The 23,885-nt window shown below is 40.1% G+C and overlaps 1 protein-coding gene across 12 annotated transcripts in view; it reads left to right on the top strand.

The window, feature by feature from the left end:
- The window catches only part of LOC120730143 (AP-3 complex subunit beta-2), a 63,348-nt gene that overhangs the window by 17,450 nt on the left and 22,013 nt on the right, over positions 1-23,885 (top strand). For all 12 annotated transcript variants that reach the window (XM_040026316.1, XM_040026315.1, XM_040026317.1 and 9 more), the window contains exons 2-16: positions 614-689; positions 1,898-1,972; positions 2,262-2,357; positions 3,411-3,571; positions 4,916-4,982; positions 5,392-5,574; positions 8,951-9,148; positions 16,158-16,255; positions 17,825-17,879; positions 17,992-18,063; positions 18,161-18,223; positions 18,327-18,459; positions 19,463-19,572; positions 19,775-19,951; positions 22,146-22,332. In XM_040026316.1, coding sequence (XP_039882250.1) covers positions 614-689; positions 1,898-1,972; positions 2,262-2,357; positions 3,411-3,571; positions 4,916-4,982; positions 5,392-5,574; positions 8,951-9,148; positions 16,158-16,255; positions 17,825-17,879; positions 17,992-18,063; positions 18,161-18,223; positions 18,327-18,459; positions 19,463-19,572; positions 19,775-19,951; positions 22,146-22,332 — 1,751 coding nt within the window. The remainder of the gene's footprint in view (positions 1-613; positions 690-1,897; positions 1,973-2,261; positions 2,358-3,410; positions 3,572-4,915; positions 4,983-5,391; positions 5,575-8,950; positions 9,149-16,157; positions 16,256-17,824; positions 17,880-17,991; positions 18,064-18,160; positions 18,224-18,326; positions 18,460-19,462; positions 19,573-19,774; positions 19,952-22,145; positions 22,333-23,885) is intronic.

Here is a 23,885-nt window from a genome sequence, read left to right as displayed (position 1 = left end):
ATTTTACTTGATTTGGTCATTGTTTTGTTGATTTAGCGTGGTAATCATATGTTCTTTAAACTGCAACATCAAAATTAAAAGCAAAGTAACTGTATGAAACCAAAGAACAGCGATAAACCCTTGCATATGACGATCTGCAATTAGAAAATGCTGAAGAAATAATATCATTTATCAAACAAGCTGCTGATTAATTCACAAATCACTGGCCCATCATTTGGCTAATAAAATCACTAGACTGTTTATTTAAATAATAAACAACTGTATATGATACTGATAGACCTAATGTATTCTATTTTATGTATTGTTCTACTTCGCCGCATCCAAAATATTTCTAACACTCGTTTCTACCCATTTATCAACAGTCTGTGTTTGAGAAGTCATTTTGTTTTAGCGATTATGTCACTTTCCAATTATCCAGGTATTTTATGTTCAAATGTTTCTTTATTTTGTGAGGCTTTCCTACTTCAAAGAGAATAATTTTGGGGTCACAGCTGTAGTCTTTGATCAATTTTGAGCTTTAAAAGTAAAACATATCAGTACTTCTTGTTGCATTCTGGGTGTTTTGTGGTTTCCATGCTGTGAAATATATTTTTATAATGTTTTCTTCCCACAGACATGACGACTTGAAAGAGATGCTGGACAGCAACAAAGACTCCCTGAAGCTGGAGGCAATGAAGCGGATTGTAGCTGTGAGTATAAATCAAATGGACACAATGGGAAATAAGGATCACATCAAGAGTGAGCCATGAAGTTTATTATCATGCTTTAAAAAATGTCATGGATAATACTGTTGTATAACGCTATTTCAGAACAGAGAACAGAATAGAATGTATATGTACAATGAAACTGTGGGTGCTCCACACCAACTTTGCCGTAATACAATATAAATAGTAGACAACAGGAATAAATAGCAAACAGGAGAAAAACATACAGTCAACAGGGATATATACAAAACAAAAGAAATATATACAAAAATAAGAGAAAGTCACGTTTACTGTGGACGATAAACAAAAGATCCTCATAGCCACCATGTCTGTCATTACTTCAATTTTGAAGCCTTGAGCTGAGCTGAGTGTCTTTGCAGTCTCCATATTGATGATTAGCAACAGGTAGTGTTAACTGTGAAACCAAGGCACACGGCTGACATCTGATTAGCCAGTGAGCATACCCATAATCCTCCTTTCCGACTCTAATAATGACCATAATTTTTTAAAAATTACTTTAGTTATTATTTAACTGATCTTGTCTGATGATGTCACTGATGCTGTAACGAGCTGATGAACAGTTAACTCATTGGCCTAATGAAGTGGCCAGTGGGTGTAGATTCACATAAAAACCTAGAAATCTTTATTTTATTTTTTAACTAAAGTAAGTGGCTAGCTGGAACATTAACATTGCAGAAAGGGGCAGATTTCCCCCCCTTGAGATTTCACTGATCAGCGGGTACACAGGTGCACAAGGTCAAACCTTTAAATGCAAAACATACAATGCATCATGTTTTACTTATTCTGAGACTAAGAAAAGGCCAGAAGCATGCTCTCTATACCAAAACTGGCGATTAATCTCATGGTATTATTGTCAAAATGCAGTCATTTTACAAAACTGTGCTCTGAGCCATAAGACAAAGGCTGCCTCCAATGATTTAACTACTGTGATAAGAGATGCAAACTGTGCAGTCAGCTGTTAAATATTCATACTCTGTCAGATTTCTACTTCTGAGGCTCCACACCCATCTTTTCATTCATCATTCCTGCCGGGCCAAGAGCACAAAAAAAAGCATCAAAAGATAAAATAAAACATAAAAAATGTATTTTTTCTTGCCAACAATTGAAATGCTTGAAAAATGCCATCTTGTGAAATCTTTGTTATGCTTTTTGGATGCGTCTTTTCTCTGCAGATGATTGCCCGAGGTAAAAATGCATCAGATCTCTTCCCCGCTGTGGTGAAAAACGTGGCTTGTAAAAACATAGAGGTTGGTAATGAACCTAGTCTCATGTTGCTTCATGTGCTACAGGCTCTGCACTCTTCATTTTCCTTCCTATTATCTTATCACATTTTCCAAACCTCCGTGGAGTGCAGTTTTATCTCATATAAACAAAATTGCAATTTCCTTCTCCACTTTTGCATGTTTTAATAACTGTGCCTTACTGGACTCATCTCAGTGAAAATAATTAAGCTAATACACATAGGTTGGATGAAATTGTTAAAATTTAAACGATTACATTTGTTTCTTCTTTCCCTCTTACTGTTCGTCTTTCCAGGTGAAGAAGCTGGTCTATGTTTACTTGGTGCGTTACGCTGAGGAGCAGCAGGATCTTGCTCTGCTTTCAATTTCCACGTTTCAGCGAGGTCTGAAGGTACAGCAGTTTATATATGTGACAATTTTTTAGATTTGAGATAATATAAACCATTTTTGTAAAGCCTCTCGTCTTCATATTATACAAAAATTAGCTGCAATTCACCTAGCTTGCACGATAGTCCTCGTTAACTATGAGTGAATGGCTCTAAAAGCCTAACTTGTTTACAACATTTGGACAAAAAAAGCTTAAATGAAACTGAATTGATTGCTTAAATTAACGCGTTAGCATGGTTAGCTCGTTAACGCGTTAGCGCCGTCCAGGCCCACGCACGGGGCGATCCGCGCTAACTCACTAACGGAGATTTAATGCGGTTATGGCGTTAACGTCATTTTAACGAGATTAACGCTGACAGCACTAATTTAATTATTAGTTATTATTTATCTCTGGTTCTCTTTCACACCATGTCTCTCTGCTGTCTTCATCCACTTACCCCCAACTGGTCACAGCAGATGGTCGCCCCTCACTGAGCCTGATTCTTTGTGCAGTTTCTTCCTCTTAAAGGGGAGTTTTTCCTTCCCACTGTCACCAAAGCGCTTGCTCATAGTGGTCATATGATTGTTGGGGCTTTCTGTTTTCCTTGTATTATTGTAGGGTTTTTACCTTACAAAATAAAGTGCCTTGAGGCAACTGTTGTTGTGATTTTGCGCTATATAAATGAAATGAAAATGAATTGATTTAAATATCTGGAATTACTGGATAAATTGGCCTGAAATCACGACCAAATAGATAAAATTTAAAAAATGTTTTATATTAGAACCAGCGATGGCAGTGCTGTGTTTTAGTGCTAATTTCCTAAAAGTGGTAAGCTACTTTACTTAACAGTGTTGTATTTCATTACTGACTGACCTTTATATTATTCATTGTGATCATGTTAGCATGCTGAGTTTAGCATAAAAGTGCAGGAACTACTAGCCCTGGGAACAGCACCACAGAGCTGCTAGCATAACTACAGATTCCTTTTTTAGATTTTATTACTATTTTGCAATGAACAAAATGCAACATTTCACCACTTCTAAAAGTGTATTTTTCCACCACTTTGTACTTCTCCAGGATCCGAACCAGCTGATCAGAGCCAGCGCCCTGCGAGTCCTCTCCAGCATAAGAGTAACAATCATCGTTCCAATAATGATGTTGGCCATCAAAGAAGCTGCTTCGGATATGTCTCCGTATGTCAGGAAGACCGCAGCACATGCAATCCCTAAACTATACAGGTACGAACTCAAAAGGACAGTTTTAGGTTTATAAAACAAAGTTAGCATGATTTATTGAGTTGCTAGTTCTTAGTGTATCAGTTATTATAACGACTAATGATCATATTTTTTTTCTCACAGTCATTATAAAGTTTTGGTTATTTTAAATTGAATTAATAGTGAAGAACACAAAGAACAGAAAACTCCTGAAGCAGCCGTAATGTGAACTAGTTGTTTTCTTTGTGAATTTGTCAATCTTTTACACCATTGTGGAAGAATTTTATCCCCTTCTTCTTTACAACATTTCTTCAGTTCATTGAGGTTTGCTGAAATGTGTTTATCCACAGCTCTCCAAAGGTCTCACCACTAAATTTGAACTGGGTTGAGATCTGGACTTTACTGGGTCATTGCAACACCTTGATTCTTATCTTTGTCACTCATTCTGCTTTTCTGGTGTGTTTGGGCTCATTTTCCAAGTGCATGGTCCAATTTGGGACAAGAGTTTGCTGTTAGTCAGATGGCCTCATAACTGACTATAAAAATACGTTGATTTACAGAGAAGTAAATGGTCAACTGGAAAGTGCTGCAAGTCTGGTGGCTGCAAAACAAACCCAAATCATCACCTCTTCACCAGCATGCCTAACAGTTGGTATGAGGTGTCCAAAGAACGTTGTACCAGAGGTTCCGGTGTAGTCTTGGGATTTTAGCAACTTCTCTGAGCATTGCACGGCTTTATTGTATCAGGATAAACCCTTTGAGATGTAGCGTCTTGTTTTTTAGGAGCCCAAACAGACATTCATACAAAAGAGAACAAATTTGCTGGGGTGGATTTCAATATTGTGTTAACATACATCTGAATTCTCCAGACCAGCAAACTAACAACTTGTCTGCTTTTATGGAGGTGGTCATAATTCATCAAGTGCATTTGATTAGCCGCACCTGTCTGCTACTTACCCTCTTAATTCCAGTGGAAGCAGTAAGAGTGTGCTTAGTTTTTTTTACTGGACTGCGTACAGTCCTATTGAAACTTTATTTTTCATATGACCATTTCTCTTTTTCACAAACTTTAACACAGTAGGAAATATATAAATTTGATAGAGAAAAACACAGTTTTTATGAATTCTTTGTTGTTTTTTCTTTGTGGGAGCCTTGATTCCCAGTCTGAGAACTGCTAGGCCTGCTAGATCAAATGTTCATATGACTTGCTGCAACTGTAAAACTTTAGCAGTAAAAAATAGACTCCTGAGAACCCATTGCTGCTCTAGCAGTAAAATCCATTTTCTTTATACCCTTGAGGATGATTACTTACAGTTCCTGGAACAATTTTTCATGCATTTTTACTGATTTATTCTTCTCTCCTCTCAGTTTGGATCCTGAACAAAAAGACCAGCTGATTGAAGTCATAGAGAAACTCCTCGCTGACAAAACCACGGTGTGTTTTTCCTCTCTTCTCTTTATTGATTCAGTGTTTTCTCCAGATTTTATTTCCAGCAAAGGCAAATACAATTTTGCAAACCACACAGTGCACAAAATATCAGGGACCAGCTGCTGTGCACAGCACCAGATTGCGTTTAATGCCCCGGTTGTTTCAAGGCTTATCATTTGTTTAACCAGTCTCCTTTTTCACCTTGCAGTTTTTGCATTAGCTCTTTCTCTGGGAAATGCAACAAAACCAGAAACAGACTGCAGATGTCAGTCAGTAGTTATAGGTTTTTTGTACCGTTGAAGATTTAATTGTACAATGCATGGATATTGTTAAAATCCACAGGGCTAACTTGTAACCTCCTAAAGGAAGATTCATGAACTTTATCTTAATGTGTGTGGTCTGAAATGCACTGCAGTTGGTGGCAGGAAGCGTTGTGATGGCTTTTGAAGAGGTGTGTCCGGAGCGCATTGATCTGATCCACAAGAACTACAGGAAGCTGTGTAATCTCTTGATTGATGTTGAGGAGTGGGGGCAGGTCGTCATCATCAACATGCTAACCCGCTACGCCAGAACGCAGTTTCTCAACCCAAACATCAATGTAAGTAAGCAACACACAGCACGAGAAAGCAAGCAGGCCAACAGCTGTTACATTTTTGATGAGTAACATATAGACTAATGTGAAACTGTTCTTATTATCCTTGGTTATTCTCGGTTCTATGTGAGTTTTTTCCTTGTCCGTCTTCACTTTTGAATGTGGTTTTCTATGTTGTGACTTCCCGCCTTCGATCTGTTCCCACCCTACTTGGTTCAAGTGTTCCTTACCTAACCTAAGCTCGCTTCCTTGTGCAAATTTATTCTGTAGGTGCAGGTGAGTAATTGAAGAGCAGTCCAAAAAATTTCCAATTTCCAACTTTGCTCTTTCCAATCTTCTACCTCCTTTTCCTAATCACGTTGACTTGACTTCATTGGAAGAGTTCATGAGATCACGGTCGAGTATTTAAAAAGTCTGATTCATCTAATCCTTATTATCCTTTCCTCTTAGTGTATGTTTAGTCTGTCTTTGTCAGATTGCCATGCGTTCTGTCGTTGGCGCTCTCAGTTTAGGGGATTTAATCTTATTGACCATTTTGAGATGTTCATTTTCTTTTCATTGTTGTACAGCCTTTTGTGGCCTTTTTTCACTCTCTGTAAATACATCAAGTTTTCTGCTTGCACTTGGGTTAACCAATTCCTCAATCTGACAGTCTTCAGTTTTTATTTAACTGAGAGTGAAGTAAGAAACAGAGAAGCAGCAGATGTTCACACTTGAACAGGTAAAATAAGAGATTCATAGGTTAGAGCCTCATCGAATACTTTCATGACTAATTTGTGTGTTACAGAAACATGAATTTATACTGAGGAGCAGTAACACCTTACATGCAGACTCTACTTGTATCGATGAATTTTAGTACATAATATAAACAAAATATCGCCGGCTTCATCACTGCCTGTTGCAACGCTCCATGGAAACTTACAACCCTAGAAATAAGTTTAGCCATTATGTTTTGTCACTACTTTCTAATTTGCATATGAATCACATATTGGGTGCTACGGTGCAGCAGAGGTGTATAGGTACATTAGCTACTACTGTGACTGTGCAGTGGTACAATCATCCTGTCATTTATTTTCTTCTCTCACTGCCACCTGATTTCAGTATATTTATCAGTTTTTATAAACACACCTGTTGACTTATTTTTGTCAAAAGTGACTAGGCCCAAATGGAACAAATTTTTTTCCACAACATTGCTATTGTAGTAATTACCCATAAATGTGCTGCAGCCATTTTACAATAAGGACATTTTTCCACACTGCGCTCCTTTTTCTCCATTTCATGACTTTCATAGATGATTTAAAAAGGACCTATTATCCATCCATCCAATTTTTTGTTGTTTTTCTGGGTCGCAGCAGGAGCAGTCTAAGCATAGACATCCAGACCTTCCTTTTCCCGGCCACCTCCTCCAGCTCTTCTGAGAGGACACTGAGGCATTACTAAAGCCAAAGCCAAGAGATATAATCTGTCCAGCATATCGTGGGCCTTCTCACAGTAGGATATGTCCAAAACACCTCAACTGGCTCCTTTCAGTGCGGAGGACTAGTCCCTCTAGTCTGAGTCCTCTAGTCTCCTGAATGATAGAGACTAGAGCTCCACACTCTATTGCTAAGCTTTGTTCCCGACTTGTGAACAAGACTGATATGTATGTCACACAAACCTGGTGGCTGCCCCTCCCTGAGTTTGGGTCTGGCACAGGTTTCTTATTGTTAAAGGGAGTTTTTCTTTCCCCCTGTTGCCAGCTGCTTGCTCGTGAAGAATTATCTTGTGGGGGTTGCTCTCTATTAAAACCTTATAATATAAAGCACCGTGCGGCAATAGACATTATATAAATAAATTGAACTGAGATCAGTTCTTCATGAGGCCAGAAGGACCACATCATCTGCAAAGTGCAGCGATGAGATCGTGGACTACCAAACCAGCTGTATAATTATATCTGCAGTTATAAAATTTATATTGGCATTGAATTGTTTAGATTTAGGTTTAAATGGAGACAATAAAGTAGGAAAAAAACACCCCGACCATGACTTGTTGTTGATCAGTGTAGTTTTTCCACTGTATATTTGCATATTGCATATATAATTCACTCAAACGGAATTTAAGATTTAAAGTGTTATTGAAATGCAGATGGTTTGTTTTGCAAGCGATAACATGCAAGGTATGTCTAAATAATATAATTTGTCTTATATCATTTACATTTTTTAAGTCCTAACATAAAAAATATTAAAAACCAAATTGGGTGTCATTAGAATATCTTGAAATATGTCTCATACATAAAGGAAACAGCGTAGGTTCAGTACAAACTCACTTAAGAACAAGATATAAAAATAAAAGTATTTAATGAAACCATTCTAACAAGAAGACATTTGGTTGCTCGAACGTTAAACATGGCTGAAGTTTCATGTAAGGTCCAAGTAATCCCTGTGAGCCAAAACCCCAGACTGCTCTTTGAGCTCAGTTTCAGACACATTCGCTGCTCTTACCTCGTTGTGATATCGATGAGAGCAAACCATGTTTTTGCGAGGGGCAGCCAATCAGCAGAAAGTTGGCTTAAATGGAGGATAAAGAGAGGAGGAGCTAAAAGCATACAGATGATGAACTGAGGGCTCAAGCATAACATAAGCAGTCGTCAGATGAAAAGAGCCAGCTAAAGAGCAACAGCAGTTAGTTTTAAGCTAACATAATGGTAGCTAATGATAAGCTTGAGTATCATAAAAATCACACTGATACATTTGAAGCTCAATATACGTCTGATAAACAGTTTTGATTACATTCTCACGTTGTATGAGTTTATTCCCTAAGCATCAGGGTCCCAAAAAATTGCATCCAGTGCAACAACAGTTTTACTAACACCGGCTAACAGCAGCCAACAGTATCTAACAGAGGCTAACAGGTTAACAGTAGCAAAAACAGCAGTCTTTCACACAGAAAAGTTCAAGTATCCTTAACAATTCAACCCAGTATCACTGTCATCGGTCAGACAGGAGCTTCTTTGACTTATTGACCTTAAACTCCTTTCACAAAGTTACACAGCCTTTTCCAGATTAAATAGATGCAGACACCTCTCACACAGCATTGACAGCTAAGGTAAAGCGTGGGCTGACAGCCTTCTAGAGATACACGAAAACTCTGAGGGAGATGAAGATGTGATCCAAACAATATCAGATCATGCCGGCTGGCCGCAGCCATTAAGGGGTGTAAATGTAATGCTTTTTATCTCTCTTAACTGACACATTAGTCCTACAGTGGCCATAGTAGCTAGGATTAAACACTTGAATTGGGAAGGATGAGACAGCAGAACTCTTAAGTATACATCTACTTGCATCTTGCAGTGAAAATTTTATTATAACTTGAAAGCACTCCTCAAGAATCACTTTCTCTGCAGGAGTCCCTGCTGGAGGAGGGAGGCAGCGGCGATAAGACCTTCTACGGCTCAGATGAAGATGAGGATGAAGACGAAGAGGAGAAGGAGAAGAAGGCCGAGGCTGTTGCCATGGCTAAGAGGAAGCCATATGTGATGGATCCAGACCACCGGCTGCTACTAAGGAATACCAAACCGCTCCTGCAGAGCCGCAACGCAGCTGTGAGACCTCTGCTCTTTTGAATTATACACACACATTCCTGCAGTAAAACTCAGTCTATTGACTCACTACCATGGAAAGTGGCTGTGCCCTCTAAAATCTTTTCTTAATGAGTAGATGAGGTCTTCATTCAACTTATAAAGCCTCTGACACTTAAGCATTTTAATGGTAAGTGTCCTTGTGTACAGCATTTAATCTGAGCTGACCTCTTGCTCAAAAATGAGGGCAATTTCCCCAAGGAAATTAATAAAGCATCACAATGCATTAGTGCTGCTGTGGTCACCTTGAGTAGCCTGTTTTGACCCATGTTAGATATTGTGAAATTCTGCCGTCACACACATTATCCAACCTTTGTACTGCTGCAGGCGAGCTGGTTTCTTGTGGTGAAATAAAATATGAAACACTTTTCCCAATCCTGAGCCAACAAGTGTTCGCTTATCTTGCATGAAGTGGAAAAGTCAATCATGGAGCTGTAATTGCTCTTTATGTGGTTACCTGTTTTGCATCAAACCAATGAAATGGAAAACCAAATAGTTTCCTTTTCCAGTGATGACTTCATACAGTTGCATTTTTGCAGGTATCAGTTCCAACCAATGACTGTATATAAAGTTTTCTACAGTCAATTCAAATTCAGTTCAATTCAAAATGTCTTTGTATAGCACATTCAAAACCAACAGAGTTGACCAAAGTGCTTCACAATTTGTTAAAAACAAGAAAAAACAATAGAGAAACAAATATAGATAAATAAGAAGACAGTGAATTAACAATAAAAACATAAAACAGGCCTGGTGGTACTCATTCTGAACTTGAATTAAAAGCCAAAGTAAAAAAAGTGAGTTTTAAGATGCGATTTAAAAGACTGAATAGACTGAAGTACGAATCTCCTCTGGCAGATTATTCCAGAGTCTGGCTGCTGCTACTGTGAAGGCCCGATCTCCTCTATGTTTCAATCGAGACCTTGGTTGTGCTAAGACCATCTTACTAGATGATCTCAGTGCTCCTTTGGGGTCATACATGTTGAGGAATTCATTTAAATAACTAGGCGCCATATTATTTAAAAGTATGTAAAAGAATCTTAAAATTAATACAATATTTTACAGGGAGCCAGCGTAAATTTGCTAAAACTGGAGTGATGTGTTCATACATTCTAACACCTGTTAAAAGACGCGCAGCAGCAAGCGGACTAACTGCAAGCGATGGAGAGACGAGTGTTGAAGACCCAAATAGAGAGAATTACAGTAGTCCAGTCTAGAGGTGATGAAGGTATGAATAAGTGTCATTGGTTCCAGTCTTACTGCTCTGACTTTGATGCAGACCAACAACCTGGTCTTTTTTACTTTAAAGTTTCCAGCATTGAAGCTTAGTCTCATGGTGACAAACCTACAGACTATCATTTTTTTCAGCTCTGCATCTCTTTACAGCCCATAAATTTACCAGTAAACAATCAGAAATGGTCTGTGTCAATTCAAACTCCTTTCATGAATATCAACTGAGATTCAGGTGTCTACCCATGCGGCTGCCTTTCTTGAAACAAATAGAACATTTCCAGTTGTCTCCTGCTGTGTGCTACATATAAGAAAGGACAAGGACAATACTCTGACCTGATTCTCCCAACATTGTTCAGAGTTCTTGTTTAGAGGTAGCTGAAGTGACTGACTGATGAGGAAGCATCCTGTAAAGGGTTTAGGGCCAGATTTACTAACGCATTGCGGAAAAAAAGGATTATCAGCATGTGTAAGAGGTGAGAACTCAAACCACGATATATAAGGAGGAGAATCAGGTCCGCAAAGTAATGTCTGTGACATGCAATTTACAGCTGATATTTAATGCCGAACTATAGAATCTATTAATATTTGAGCTTGATATGAAACTAACTAAAAACAGAGCAAGTTTTGTGAATTACACATGAAATTAATAGCGGTGCAACAATACACAAAATTCACAGTTCAGTTCGGTTCGGTTCGATACTTTGGTGTCACGGTTCGATATTTTTTCGATACAAAAAAAATGTTCATGCCTTTTTAATTTGTCATTTATTAAATTTTCACGGCACATTCCGCACCACATCTATGTGCGTTCATCATTTGTTTGAAGCCAGCTCACCTCCTGCAACTACTTTTCCGAGAATATGCGCTTCTTTTGTGGTTCGGACTCCTTCTGACATTTCTTTGGTGGTGGAGGAACATCACAGTAATTGCTTACAGGAGCTTGCTTCTTCGACATCTTTAAGAGTTCTAAACAAATGTCTGTCCTCCTGAAAATCTTATGTATGCAAACACGCGTTGCAACTTCTTATCTTGTGCCCGTTTTTTATTTTGACAGCGAATGCGCACCTGCGGACCACCTATGTGCAGCCCTGGTTATTTCGCTTGTCATATTGCAGCCACAGAAATTCTTTTGTCCATGAAACCATAAAGCTGCACTTTCTTTTTGCCTTATAGTCTGATTTGTCATAACTTTTCCGTTTTGTGGTAAGCTTTTCTTTGGCTGTCACTTCTTCACCCTGACCTGTCTTATTTGGCTCAGCAGAACTAAAATATTGTGGCGAGCTCAGACAAGGAGGAGACGGAGGTATCGTTTGGTCTTGCTTCCCGTGAGCTAGCCAGGGAGCACAGCCGTTTATTGACATCTGCAGAAGAACACTGCCTCTAGCTAACTGCTCAGGGTTCCGTTCTTCGTACCTCGCTAAGTAAGTCAGCTGGATTTGATTGTTGACGATTTTGCGTGATCTTGGATCGTTCCGTTCTCCGAAGCTCATCCGGGACTTGCTGTCATAGCAACAGATCCGTAAGCGTAAACCTGCTTGGGAGCAGGCTTACTTTATGTAAACAGGATTAGATCGCGGCCACTCAGGTATGTCCGCTTCATTTATACGAAAGCAACAGCGATATTTTACCACTGTTTTACCATAAATAAATATTATCAATGTAACTAGAGATAATGCAGTACTTGATTCTTTTATTGATTTCATACAGATACATACAGGCCATTTCCTAAAAAAAGGGAAATGTACTATTAATCATTCTATTTCATGTATTTGATTATTTCAGATGTAATTCATATTTTAGAGTAGTAATAGTAAATTACTTCATGTAATCAAGATGAGAGACCACGGCTATAAAAGCGAAGGTGGATTTGGGAAGTCTGTCGCAGCCATGTCCTGTCCGTATACGCGAGCCACCCATTGCGGAAGGTGCAAGATTGATAAGGAGAGTTTTCAGAATTCAGCGTATATTGTGGGATAGACAGGATCCTTTAGCTCAGCGCGACAGTGTGCTCATAGAGAGATATCGATTTTCCCGTGAGGGTATTATTTACTTAACCAACTTGTTGACGAGGGGGTGCAGGACCACCACCTGTCTTTTTTTGCTCTGCCCTTTTCTTGGTTGCTGTTATAAACAAACAAACAGATTATTTCAGGGTCTCTTTTCAAGAGACTAACAGCAATATAAGTGATAAATATTACCATTCTGTAGAATTTTCTGATATTGCACTTTTACTTGTTCCCATGTTCTAGTGGGTCCTGTTGTGGCTCTAATGTGAAAGAGGATATAATGTAATATAATATAATAAATTTACCCTACCACCTACTGGTGTTGGCCAGAGGGGCCGATGGCGCGATATGGCAGCCTCGCTTCTGTCAGTCTGCCCCAGGGCAGCTGTGGCTACAACTGTAGCTGCTTCCACCAGTGTGTGAATGCGAGAGTGAATGAATAGTGGCATTGTAAAGCGCTTTGGGTGCCTTGAAAAGCGCTATATAAATCCAATCCATTATTATTATTATTATTATTACTAAATTACTTACGAGTTTAATTTGTCAGCAACTTTCTGCCAGCCCTCTCTCCTTGCTTTTGCAGCCTTTGCAGTGTTCCCTTGCGTTTTAATTAAACTCTGAAACTCCTGAAATCCCTCAATCAAGAGTTCTTGCTCTGCTGCCGAAAAATACTGAGCGCGCTCCTTCGACATTTTCGCCGACCAATCAAAGGGTTGCCGATCAATGTTTCTACTATCGATGCGTAGCCCCTGTTAAGCCACCCAGTGATCTCACATTACTTCATCCAGCGTCAATCGTCAACAACAGGTGTGTTCGGAGAACCGGAATAGCGAGCTCAAAGTTGGCGCGATGATTTGATCTTGGATGTGTCATTTGATCTTGGATGTAGTAAGCGAGGTACGAAGAACGGACCCCAGCGCGGCAACAGCACAGCAACAACAACAACAACAACACACAGGGCGCCCTCTGACCCCGGAAGGACACACCGTCGCAGCGAGAGGGCGTCACCCGTCACTATGGCAACATAAACAAAACATAACTGTACAAACAGAACCCCGAACAGCCCTGACCCGCTACATAGCCCCCACCTAAGGGGTCAGTCGTCCCCGACGACCCCATTACCCCACACAAAGTCCTGCAAATGTCCAGGTGCCTTCTTTTGGACCGGCGGGGGGAAAAGTCACTCGGGTCAGAACATGGGGTGCCACCATCATCCCACTTCTGACACCAATGTGGCGAGCTCAGACAAGGAGGAGACGGAGGTGTCGTTTGGTCTTGCTTCCCGTGAGCTAGCCAGGGAGCACAGCCGTTTATTGACATCTGCAGAAGAACACTGCCGCTAGCTAACTGCTCAGCGCGGCAACAGCACAGCAACAACAACAACAACAACACACAGGGCGCCCTCTGACCCTGGAAGGACACACCGTCGCAGCGAGAGGGCGTCACCCGTCACTATGGCAACATAAACAAAACATAACTGTACAAACAGAAACCCGAACAGCCCTGACCCGCTACAATATATATCCTGCTGCTTTTACACACGCACTCACATAACGCTCAGCGATTCTCTGCGCGATCAACCTCTCACATGTTTAAGCTTGCTGCGGGAGATTTCACTTGTCATGTTTGCATAGTAAGCTAACGATTGATAAGACTATGTCAGAGGAATTGGTGCGCAAATTATCATCACTCACCAATCAGTGCTGTCGCTCTCTATACACAGTTCGAGCGATTGCAAAGTGAAAGCAAAAAAACAAGCGCAAATTCAAACGCGATTTCAATATGTCACATATTGACAGTGGCTCACCGATGCCAATGACATAATTACCCAGCTACATTTCCGAAAGAATGCAAAAGCATTGACATATATTTTTCCTTCCTACGATAGGCCGACGGGCAGGGCAGAGATAGATTTTGGTAGCCTGACTGGAAAAATCGCTAGCCCCAGGACGTCGGGCAGGCGATTTTGCGAGCCCTGTATCTGATTGAGGAATCACTCATCTTTGGAAAAGAGAGTTTATTACAGAGAAATGGCTCTTTCCAAAATAAAAGCTATACTATACGCTTCTTCTGGGCTATATTCTCAGCAGCATATTAAACATATCAGGTCTTTGCACTAGGATGATGTCGGTGTAAATGTGCAGTCATATTTGTTGTGTTCCCACTAGTGCTGTCAGCGTAAATCTCGTTGAAATGACGTTAACGCCACAACACGGCAAATCTCCGTTAACGAGCTACCACGGATCGCTGGTGCATGGGGCTGGACGGCCAACACGTTAACGAGCTAACTGTGCTAACACACTAGCTCCCACCAATGTAATTGAGCATTGCGTGGCACATCCAACATACTGTTTTACTTTAGTCCATGACACGCTTACCTTCAGGGTCATAGTCACATGAAAACCAAAATAGTTCCAAACGCCAGATCTGAATGAGGGTGGGGGAGGTTCAATTTGCCATGTTGCAAGGAGAGCTTAACTTCTGTCTGCTAGCTTGCCCTGCGCTCAGTGAATCTGCGTTCGACTACTCCGCCTAGGCTGCACTGTCGAGCGCAGATCCACTGAGCGCTCAACACAGACAGCATCGTCAGAAGGAAAGTTGATAAAATAAATTAAAAATTTATTTTGTATTGTTCGATACATATGCATACCGAACCGAAAGCACTGTATCGAACGGTTCAATATCGATACGAGTATCGTTGCACCCCTAGAAATTAACCACACCTATGAACGCCTCAAACATTATTTTCTCTCAAAAGACTAGCGTGGTTGTGCGTTGGTCCTGTGTGATCCAGCCATTGTCTACATGTTGTCGAGTCAACAGGACTCATTGTTAAAAATATGTGGAATAAATGATGATGTCTCAATGTAAACAGAACAAATGCCACAAAATGTCACAAAAAAACCTCACAAAACATATAAGGAGTGTTTTTTGGGAACAGCTGTGAAAGTGACAAGCTAACAGTAACCGGGTAATAGCAAACATTCAAAAACCTCTCTTGTGTTTTGTGAGTTTTTGTTTTTTTCTACAGCCAATGTTTGTTATTCAGTTTTGGTTGTGTTTTCTGTGGTTTCGCAGCATTTTTCTATTTGCTGGTGTTTTCTTAAGTTGCAGTGCATTTGAACTCTCAGGGTCACCATACAGGAGTGAAAACATAGGAAACATTGTCATAAAGTGAAACAATTAAAGCTGTCCACTGCTCTTGGTGCTTCTCATGCTGCTTTTTGAGCTTTTTTGTACTTTGTCTTCTTCATGGGGAACTCCAATATTGCTCCATTTCCTATTCAGGCCCACTTTTCAACCAGTCAGCATTCCAGTGCATATGCGCTTTTGGTTTTTTTAACATGCTGCATTGGATCTACACAATTAATTCTGCTTTGTAAGAACTATTTCCAATGCATATTGAGAATCTTAAAACTCCTGCCTCTTGAATGAACTTTTTACTGCTAGAGCAGTAAAACGAGAGCAAATCTGTATTTGCTTTAGTTCGTTCATGTATATTTAACACATGAGCAGAATAAATCCAAACACATTCGTCATCTCCAGTGCAACATAAGCATAAGGTAGTGATGCCTTGGTAATTAACTGCTGAAAATGAATGAATTTTCAATAGAGAACAAAACTCATTAATGACCCAACACTCACCATTACACCTCTTTCTGTTTTTTTACATTGGGGGGTTATGTCACTGTGTGAGACTTAAAAGTTTCTGTTTTCTCATTCTTTACACAATCCAGGTGGTGATGGCTGTGGCTCAGCTGTATTTCCATCTGGCCCCTAAAGCGGAGGTTGGTGTGATTGCCAAGGCCTTGGTCCGTCTCCTGAGGAGCCACAGGTGAGCTTTACAGTCTTTAATTTCAAAATAAATTGCTTTCAAATCACTATATCGCCATTTTCCAAAATTAAAACACCCTCCCCTCTGGAGAAAGTAACAGGAAACAAGTTGAAATGTCGAAAAAATACACAGCTAAATGGGAGGGAAAAAAAGATTTAACAACCACAAAACTCAGCAAAGTGGAAAACAGTATGACAACAAAATAACAAGTGAGCGTAATAAAATGGATCACTAATGCCTAGAAGCAGAAAGTAAAATTAAACAGGGAGCCCAGTGAAGCTGAAGTAAGCATGAACTCATAAACCATGAGGAGTGATGATCGCACATCGGTGGCCTGCTGCCTGTAAGTCCTGCACACTGTCAGCTTTTTATTGCACAAGTGGTCCTGTGGCTCAGGGTGTGTTGTAATGGGATCATCAATCAGCAGCGACCAAACACCAGCATCTCTCTGTGGGAGAGTCGTCCAAAATTCATTGTACCATACCTTATCTTTCATTAGACTTATTGCTATTGACTCTGTGGCGTCCGGGCTCGCATAATAACCACATGGATTTACTGCCTTAAATAATAATGCGCTGATGTTTAACAGGAACGTAGCAAGAACATTTGTACTTGCTACGTTCTGTGGCGTACAGGGGTAGCTACAAATGTGCCAGAAGTTTCTATCTTCAGTCAAAATTTCAAGTAGAGGCCAATTGTGAAACGTCTCTTGGAATTCTTTTCGTTTTTGCATAAGATTAAGAATTATTGCTTGAAAAAGTAAGCTAGGTCACATTACCCTCAACATTTTTATCAGCTAACATGAACTTAATTTTGAAATCCAGATGTTGAAGCTGTTACTAGCAATAACAATATGTTCTTTCTGACAGATCGGACAAAAAAAAAGTTAAAATAAACAGAAAACACAACTTGTAGAGATGCCACTTGTTCTGCCTCAAAGCTAGAAATTCAGCTGTTAGCACTCTGGCGGCTAAGCACTGCAAGCAGTTTCAATTATAAATGAGAATAACATTTTTATGAATCGTGGTGAAATTTAATACTTCTCTTAATACTAATGATTTCCTTGATACAGCTGCAGAAGAGTTTTGTTTGTTTTTGTTTTTTGTAATGACATACCAAGGGAAGAAGAACAAGTCAGAGCAGGTCCATGTAAAATCTAAAAACTCTATCAATCACTTAAAAGCTGAGAGATGCAGGTAAAGAATACAATTCATTTGTTTAAAGCACATGTATTGATGGAGAGAGGTCCCAAATAAGGCACTAAAATGGGTTAAATAACAACAGGGGAACAATTTAATGGCCGATGCACTTGATGCATGCGTCCTGCGTCTGTGATGGTGTGATTTCAGTCATGATCGGTGACAGAAAAGTCATGAGGATGTTGAAGTGATGATAAAAAAGAATCAGGATTGCATATTGTCAGTTTTTTAGAGACCTTCTGAAAGCTCCTCCTTGTCCCTCGCTTCTTATCTCAGACAAAAAATTTGTTTTCTTCTCACAGCAAAATAATTACCAATTATCAGGATAATAATCCTCGATCGCTACTTACTCTGTGTCTTCTTCTTTTAGTGAAGTCCAGTATGTTGTTCTTCAGAACGTGGCAACAATGTCCATTAAGAGACGGGTGAGCTAAAGCTGGTGTTTCTGTTTTCTTCTGTTTTATATTTATGTGTATAAATGGTATTTTTATTCTAACGAAGCTTCACGGAGGTTCTTCCTGTCTTTGTGTGTCACAGGGGATGTTTGAACCATATCTGAAGAGTTTCTACATCCGCTCAACAGATCCAACTCAGATCAAAGTCCTAAAGGTTGCTTTCTGTTCTCTTTTTTTGAAGATGGTCAGAAGTTTTTAGCAGTTTGTGGAGATATGAGAACATGATGGATTCTTATTATTGTTATTTGCAGCTGGAGGTTCTAACCAATCTGGCCAACGAGACAAACATTTCCACCATCCTCAGAGAATTTCAGGTACAATTAAAAAATATAAGTCATGTTTTAGGAAGAGCAGTCAGCAACCAACTTTGTCTTCCTGTATGAATTAATATGCAGAGTGGCTGCTTTTTTCTGGCAGACATATATTAAAAGCATGGATAAAGACTTTGTGGCTGCAACAATCCAAGCCATTGGTCGCTGTGCTACCAACATCAGCGAGGTGAGGGACACATGTCTGAACGGTCTTGTGCAGCTGCTCTCCAACCGAGATGGTGAGTCTTTTTATTTGTTAGTATAAGACACTCTTTAAACTGTACATATTGTATGAACAGATGGCAAAATAACATCAAAAACAAGACTTAAAAGTAAAAAGAGAAAAATACATTCCAAAAAATCTAATCAAATAGATCGAGACCTGATGACTGTGGAGTACGGTGAACTCGTTCTCATGTTCTAGATATGAGTTTGAGATTATTTGATGTGTGTGATGGCATGTTATCCTGCTGGAAGCAGCCATCAGGAGATGGGTACACTGTGGTCATGAAAGTGGTAGACATGGCCAGCAGCAATAATCAGGTAGGATGTGGCATTTAAATGGTGCTCAGTTGATACTAAGGGGATTAAAATGTGTCGAGAAAATATCCCCCAACACCATTTTACCACCAGGATCCTGAACTGTTGATACAAGGCAGGTTGAATCTGTGTTTTCATGTTATTTTTCATGCTCTGATTGTTGTTGAATGTTGTTTCATTAATGGAGAGTCATCGGCCCAGGCAACAGTTTTCCACCCTTCTATTGTCCAGTTTTATCCCGTGTGAATTACAGCTTCAGTTTCTTGTTCTTGGGTGTCAGTACAGTCACCTGTTGTGGTCTGAAGCTGCTGTAGCCCATCTGTGTTATGCATTCAGCGTAACTTGGTTATAGGTTACTGGTTATGCAGGAAAATCCCAGCAGATCAGCACTTTCTGATACTCAAACCAGCACGTCTGGCATCAAGACCCATACCACGTTCAAAATCATTTAAATCACCTTGCTTCCTCACTGCATTGCTCATTTTTTAACTTCAGCAGGTTGTCTTGGTCATGTCTTAATGTCATGACAGTTGAACAAATATACAGAATGAAGTGAACAGTGTGAATTTCTAGTGTGAATGAACTGGTAAATGATTGCTGAATACTTTCCACTCATTGACTCGGAGCATTAGTGATGTTTAAAAGTATGTATTTATTGTTCATTTCTGATTTCAACGAGTGACTCTTCTTTCTTTTGTGCAGAGTTGGTGGTTGCCGAGTCAGTGGTTGTTATCAAGAAGCTGCTGCAGATGCAGCCGGAGAAGCACAGCGACATCATAAAGCACATGGCGAAACTGACCGACAACATTCAGGTAAGAGTCTTTTTCATGACCTGCAGATGGTAGCTTACCTCAATGCCTCATTCAGTATCTATTATTATAAACCAGGTGTCAACTAAGTGTTCACTAATTGACTCGGGCTCTTGAACCACCGTTTACATCGACGGTAAACCTGTTTCTGCCAGTCATCCCTCTGTAGTAGCAGTGTTAGTTTGCTATCAACCTGTGTTCTCAGGTGCCAATGGCACGGGCCAGTATCCTGTGGCTGATTGGAGAATACTGTGAGCATGTACCTAAGATCGCCCCAGATGTTCTAAGGAAGATGGCCAAGTCATTCACTAATGAAGAGGACATTGTGAAGCTTCAGATCATCAATTTAGCAGCCAAGCTATATCTGACCAACTCCAAACAGGTGGGAATGGCATGTTTTTCTGTCACTAGTATTTATGGCTGTCCTTTTGTTCTGTCTCCCTTCCCTCACCCACCAATCGGTCACAACAACACAACAAATGGCTGCCCTGCCCTGAGCCTGGTTCTTCTGCAGGTTTCTCCCTGTTAAAAGGGAGTTTTTCCTTCTCACTTTCACCAAGTGCTTGCTGATAGGGGGTCGTCTGATTGTTGGGGTCTTCTCTCTTATTGTAGATTCTTTACCTTACAATAAAAGCACCTTAAGGTGACTGTTGTTTTGTTTTGGTGTTATAAATACACCAGCTTCAACCCCAAAAGTTTGAATTTATTAGAAACAAACTTGTGGCAGAAGGTACACCTGAAAGGAAAGTCTGACCCATTTGTATGAACATTTTAGAGGAAGAGGAATTTAATCCAGAATAAAAACATTTCAACTCACACATTTAATTTCACTTCACAGAATAAATTACTCAAATATCCACTTTGTCTTGAAAATTCAAGTCAGCAGTGATATTTGTGCTAGTGAGCAAAGACACTGTTGTAAAGGCAAAATCTAATCTTTAATTAAATTAGGCTCACTGCTTACAGCAGCAGAGTGCAGCTGGGAGGATTCAGGATGGTGATAGTCTGGCTGCCTCTCCCTGATAATAAGTGTGAATACACATCAACAAGGTCTGCTGATTCAAATCATCACCATCACAAAAAAAGAAACATTTGAGATTATATTCAATATCCAACCTGTTGTTTTTAAAAATGATCTTGCAGTATTGTGCATAAATGACTGAGCATGATGTTGGCTTTCATTTAGTTTGTGTGAACAAGGCTGCTGTCAGGTGACAGAACGCACTAAGCACACCTCTGTGGCTTCCACACACACTCTTCTTCCTGCCTTCTCCAGTCTCACCTGGGACATTGTTGCCACCTACACTTATGCACTGTGTAAATTTGCAGTCTAGAAATAAAGCCAGTGACGCTCTCACACAGTCATTACGCTGCATATCTTCATTAAAAGTGCTCTTATATTTTTTCTGCAATGCAGACCAAGTTAAAGAAAACTCAAATATGTCACATTCAGAGTCAATTTTCAAATGGTTTCCAAAAAAAGTGTTGAGCTTTATCATTCAAGTAAGCTTTCAATCAGGGACTCTGTCTTCTTATAAATTAGTTGCAGACTAGTTGCAAACCTTCACCAATCTCCTATCACCAATTATGTTTTTTTCTTTTAATGTGATGAGGTCTTACAGGAATCCATGAAACCAGAAACATGTCAGTGTATCCAGATATTTACATGCCTTTGGTTTTTCTTTGTGAAAGTTTCATACCAGGAAGTCTGTCTGTGTTTAAAATGTGTTCATTCATTTAACAAACAGACTTTGAGTCATTTGAGAACACCTAATTCCTGTTTCTAAAGAGTCGTTTTTTGAAGTGGTCTTCAGCAAAAGTTCTCCAGGCTTTCTGGAGGTATTTCTTTTCCACTTATTTTCAGTCCAGCGCTCGTTTCTGACTGCTTTCAAGTACCTGTAAAACATCATGGAGGCTCTGTCATGGTATGGGGCTGCATTTCAGCCAGTGGTGATGGAGATCTTCTTAAAACTGATGGAATTACGAATGCAGAAAAAGACTGTCAACTTTGATCCACCATGCAGTACCATCTGATTGTCTGACCTGCAATGGCTTAGGTCCTTTTTAGCAGGACACCAAACACATTTCCTGTACAGTAAAATCATACCTGGATAAGAAAACACACAGGTGTGTCCTTGTAATTGTCAATTATGGATTGGCCTTCCTAGAGCTTGGGCCTCAGCACTTCTGAAGCAGTGTGAGCTCATCGTGACAGAAAACTGCACCAAAAGTCAGCCAACAGCCATAGAAGGGCTTTGAATGTCCTTCAAGAAACAAGGAGAACTGTTCTTGAATAGTGATACCAAATACTGATTTTCTAGCTTCTTGTTTTTGCCTTACACAGTATTCCCATGTATGTTTGCACATTTCAGTGAGTCACATCTTTTTTAATGTTCTAATAAAATATTACGACACGAGACGTGGCTCAAGACTAATGCAGTAGTCCTATCCTCTTAGACCCTCTCAAACAAATCCACAGCTACATACACTCCCACACTGCACATGCATGTAACGCAGTAGATAAGGTGTTGTTTTACTGTTCTTCCACCTTCCTTTCGTGTCCCTTCACCCCTCAGACTAAACTGCTGACGCAGTATGTTCTCAACTTGGCCAAATACGACCAGAACTACGACATCCGCGACCGGGCACGCTTCATTCGCCAACTCATCGTGCCCACCGAGAAGAGTGGAGCCCTAAGCAAGTATGCTAAAAAGCTGTTCCTCGCCCTCAAACCTGCACCCGTCCTTGAGTCTCCTTTTAAAGGTACAGAAGCAAGTCAACAGTAAGTTTTGTTTTCTAGTTTGTGAACTTGTATTGCGGCTGTTTGAAAATTATAATGGCAGAAATAGTTTGAGCAATGTTATTAGCGTTTAATTACCATCAGTCATGAACCGCCTTAACAAAAATGAGACAGTCACAATCAATTAAACAGAAAATTGAGCCATAATTTCCTGCAGCTCGGTGTCTCTCTGTACGTGGGAGACACCTGAGGCAAAAACAGCTAAAGTGAAAGACAAAGGAAGTTATGGGCTGTTTTGGTCTACACAGCCAGCAGATGCAGCTGCAGCAGCGGCTCCCCATCAGATATAACGTATCCTTCTCAGAGTCATAACTCAGTCAGATATCAACACAAATAAGGCCCTTTTTTTCCACAAGTATTGTGATTTAAGCTTCCAGGGATTATTATCTCAATTTATTCCAATTTTGAATCTACAAAACAGCTTGGAAATAATGAACGAGGGATTTTTTTCCATGTGTCCAAGAGCTGTTTGAGGATACAGTTTTACAAAATCCAAAGGTCATCCAGAGCATTCACGCATCTTTTTTGTAACTGTGAGTCTGTCCTTACACCGGGAGCATTTTTATTCTTCACATGAACATTCTGTCCATCTTTTTATTCATCTAAAGTACATCCAGCAGTTTTGCCTACAGCTCTCTGATCTTCACGTGGCAGCAGCCTGACAGTAATCATAACAAAGACAGGAGAATCCACTCATCCTCATATTACAGAGCAAAGTCTTGAGATTTGAGATTTTAAAAGTTTATCCCGATTTCCTCTTTGAGGTCATCTCCTTGTGCTCCTCTGGATCACTTCCAGGGTGTCTGTATTTCCAGAACTCTCCCTTGGTTTAATTCCCTGTTTGCCACTTTGTACCCTGTGTGATACACACTCTTCTTCTTTGAAACAGCGATCCTCCAACTTTGGGACGGAGGACACAGTTAACACTTAGACACTCTTCTAGCTGTTTGTCCTTTGTTCTGTCTCCCTCCTCCCTCAACCTGTCGGGCTAAATGGCCGTCCCTACCAGGCCCTGGTTCTGCCGGCGGTTTCTTCCTGTAAAAGGAGTTTTTCCCTCCCACCTTTGCCTAGTGCTTGCTCATCATCCATCATTGGTGTCATCCAGCTGTTGAGGTTTCCGTCTGAATTTTGTACAGTATAAAGTGCCTTGAGGTGACTGTTGTTGTGATTTGGTGTTATATAAGTAAAACTGAATTGAATTGAATTCCACTAATAACTCCTGTTTGGTCTCTGGGCTGTAAATGGAAGTGGTCCAGTGGTCATCGCAGACATGTTGGGAGGTTGAGTCAGTCTACACACAAGTTAATGTTTTCTTCAGTTTGAGTTCACATGCATGTAGTCAAAAAAGGATTTGGGTCCAGAGGTGCACAAGGAGATGACTTTGAAGTGGAGCTTAACTAAATTCAAAACTGTTGAAGTTCTTTCTCAGAACTTTGTGATTCTGTGTTATGATAAGAGTGACTCTGCTCTTTCTGTTGCACTGATCTCTGTGTGTGCTTGCATTTTTTTTTCTTCT

Source organism: Simochromis diagramma, unplaced genomic scaffold (genome assembly GCF_900408965.1).
Source record: "Simochromis diagramma unplaced genomic scaffold, fSimDia1.1 OVJJ01000293.1, whole genome shotgun sequence".
NCBI lineage: Eukaryota > Metazoa > Chordata > Actinopteri > Cichliformes > Cichlidae > Simochromis > Simochromis diagramma.
The sequence above is the reverse complement of the archived record's forward strand: the minus strand, read 5'-3'. Positions and strand labels throughout refer to the sequence as shown.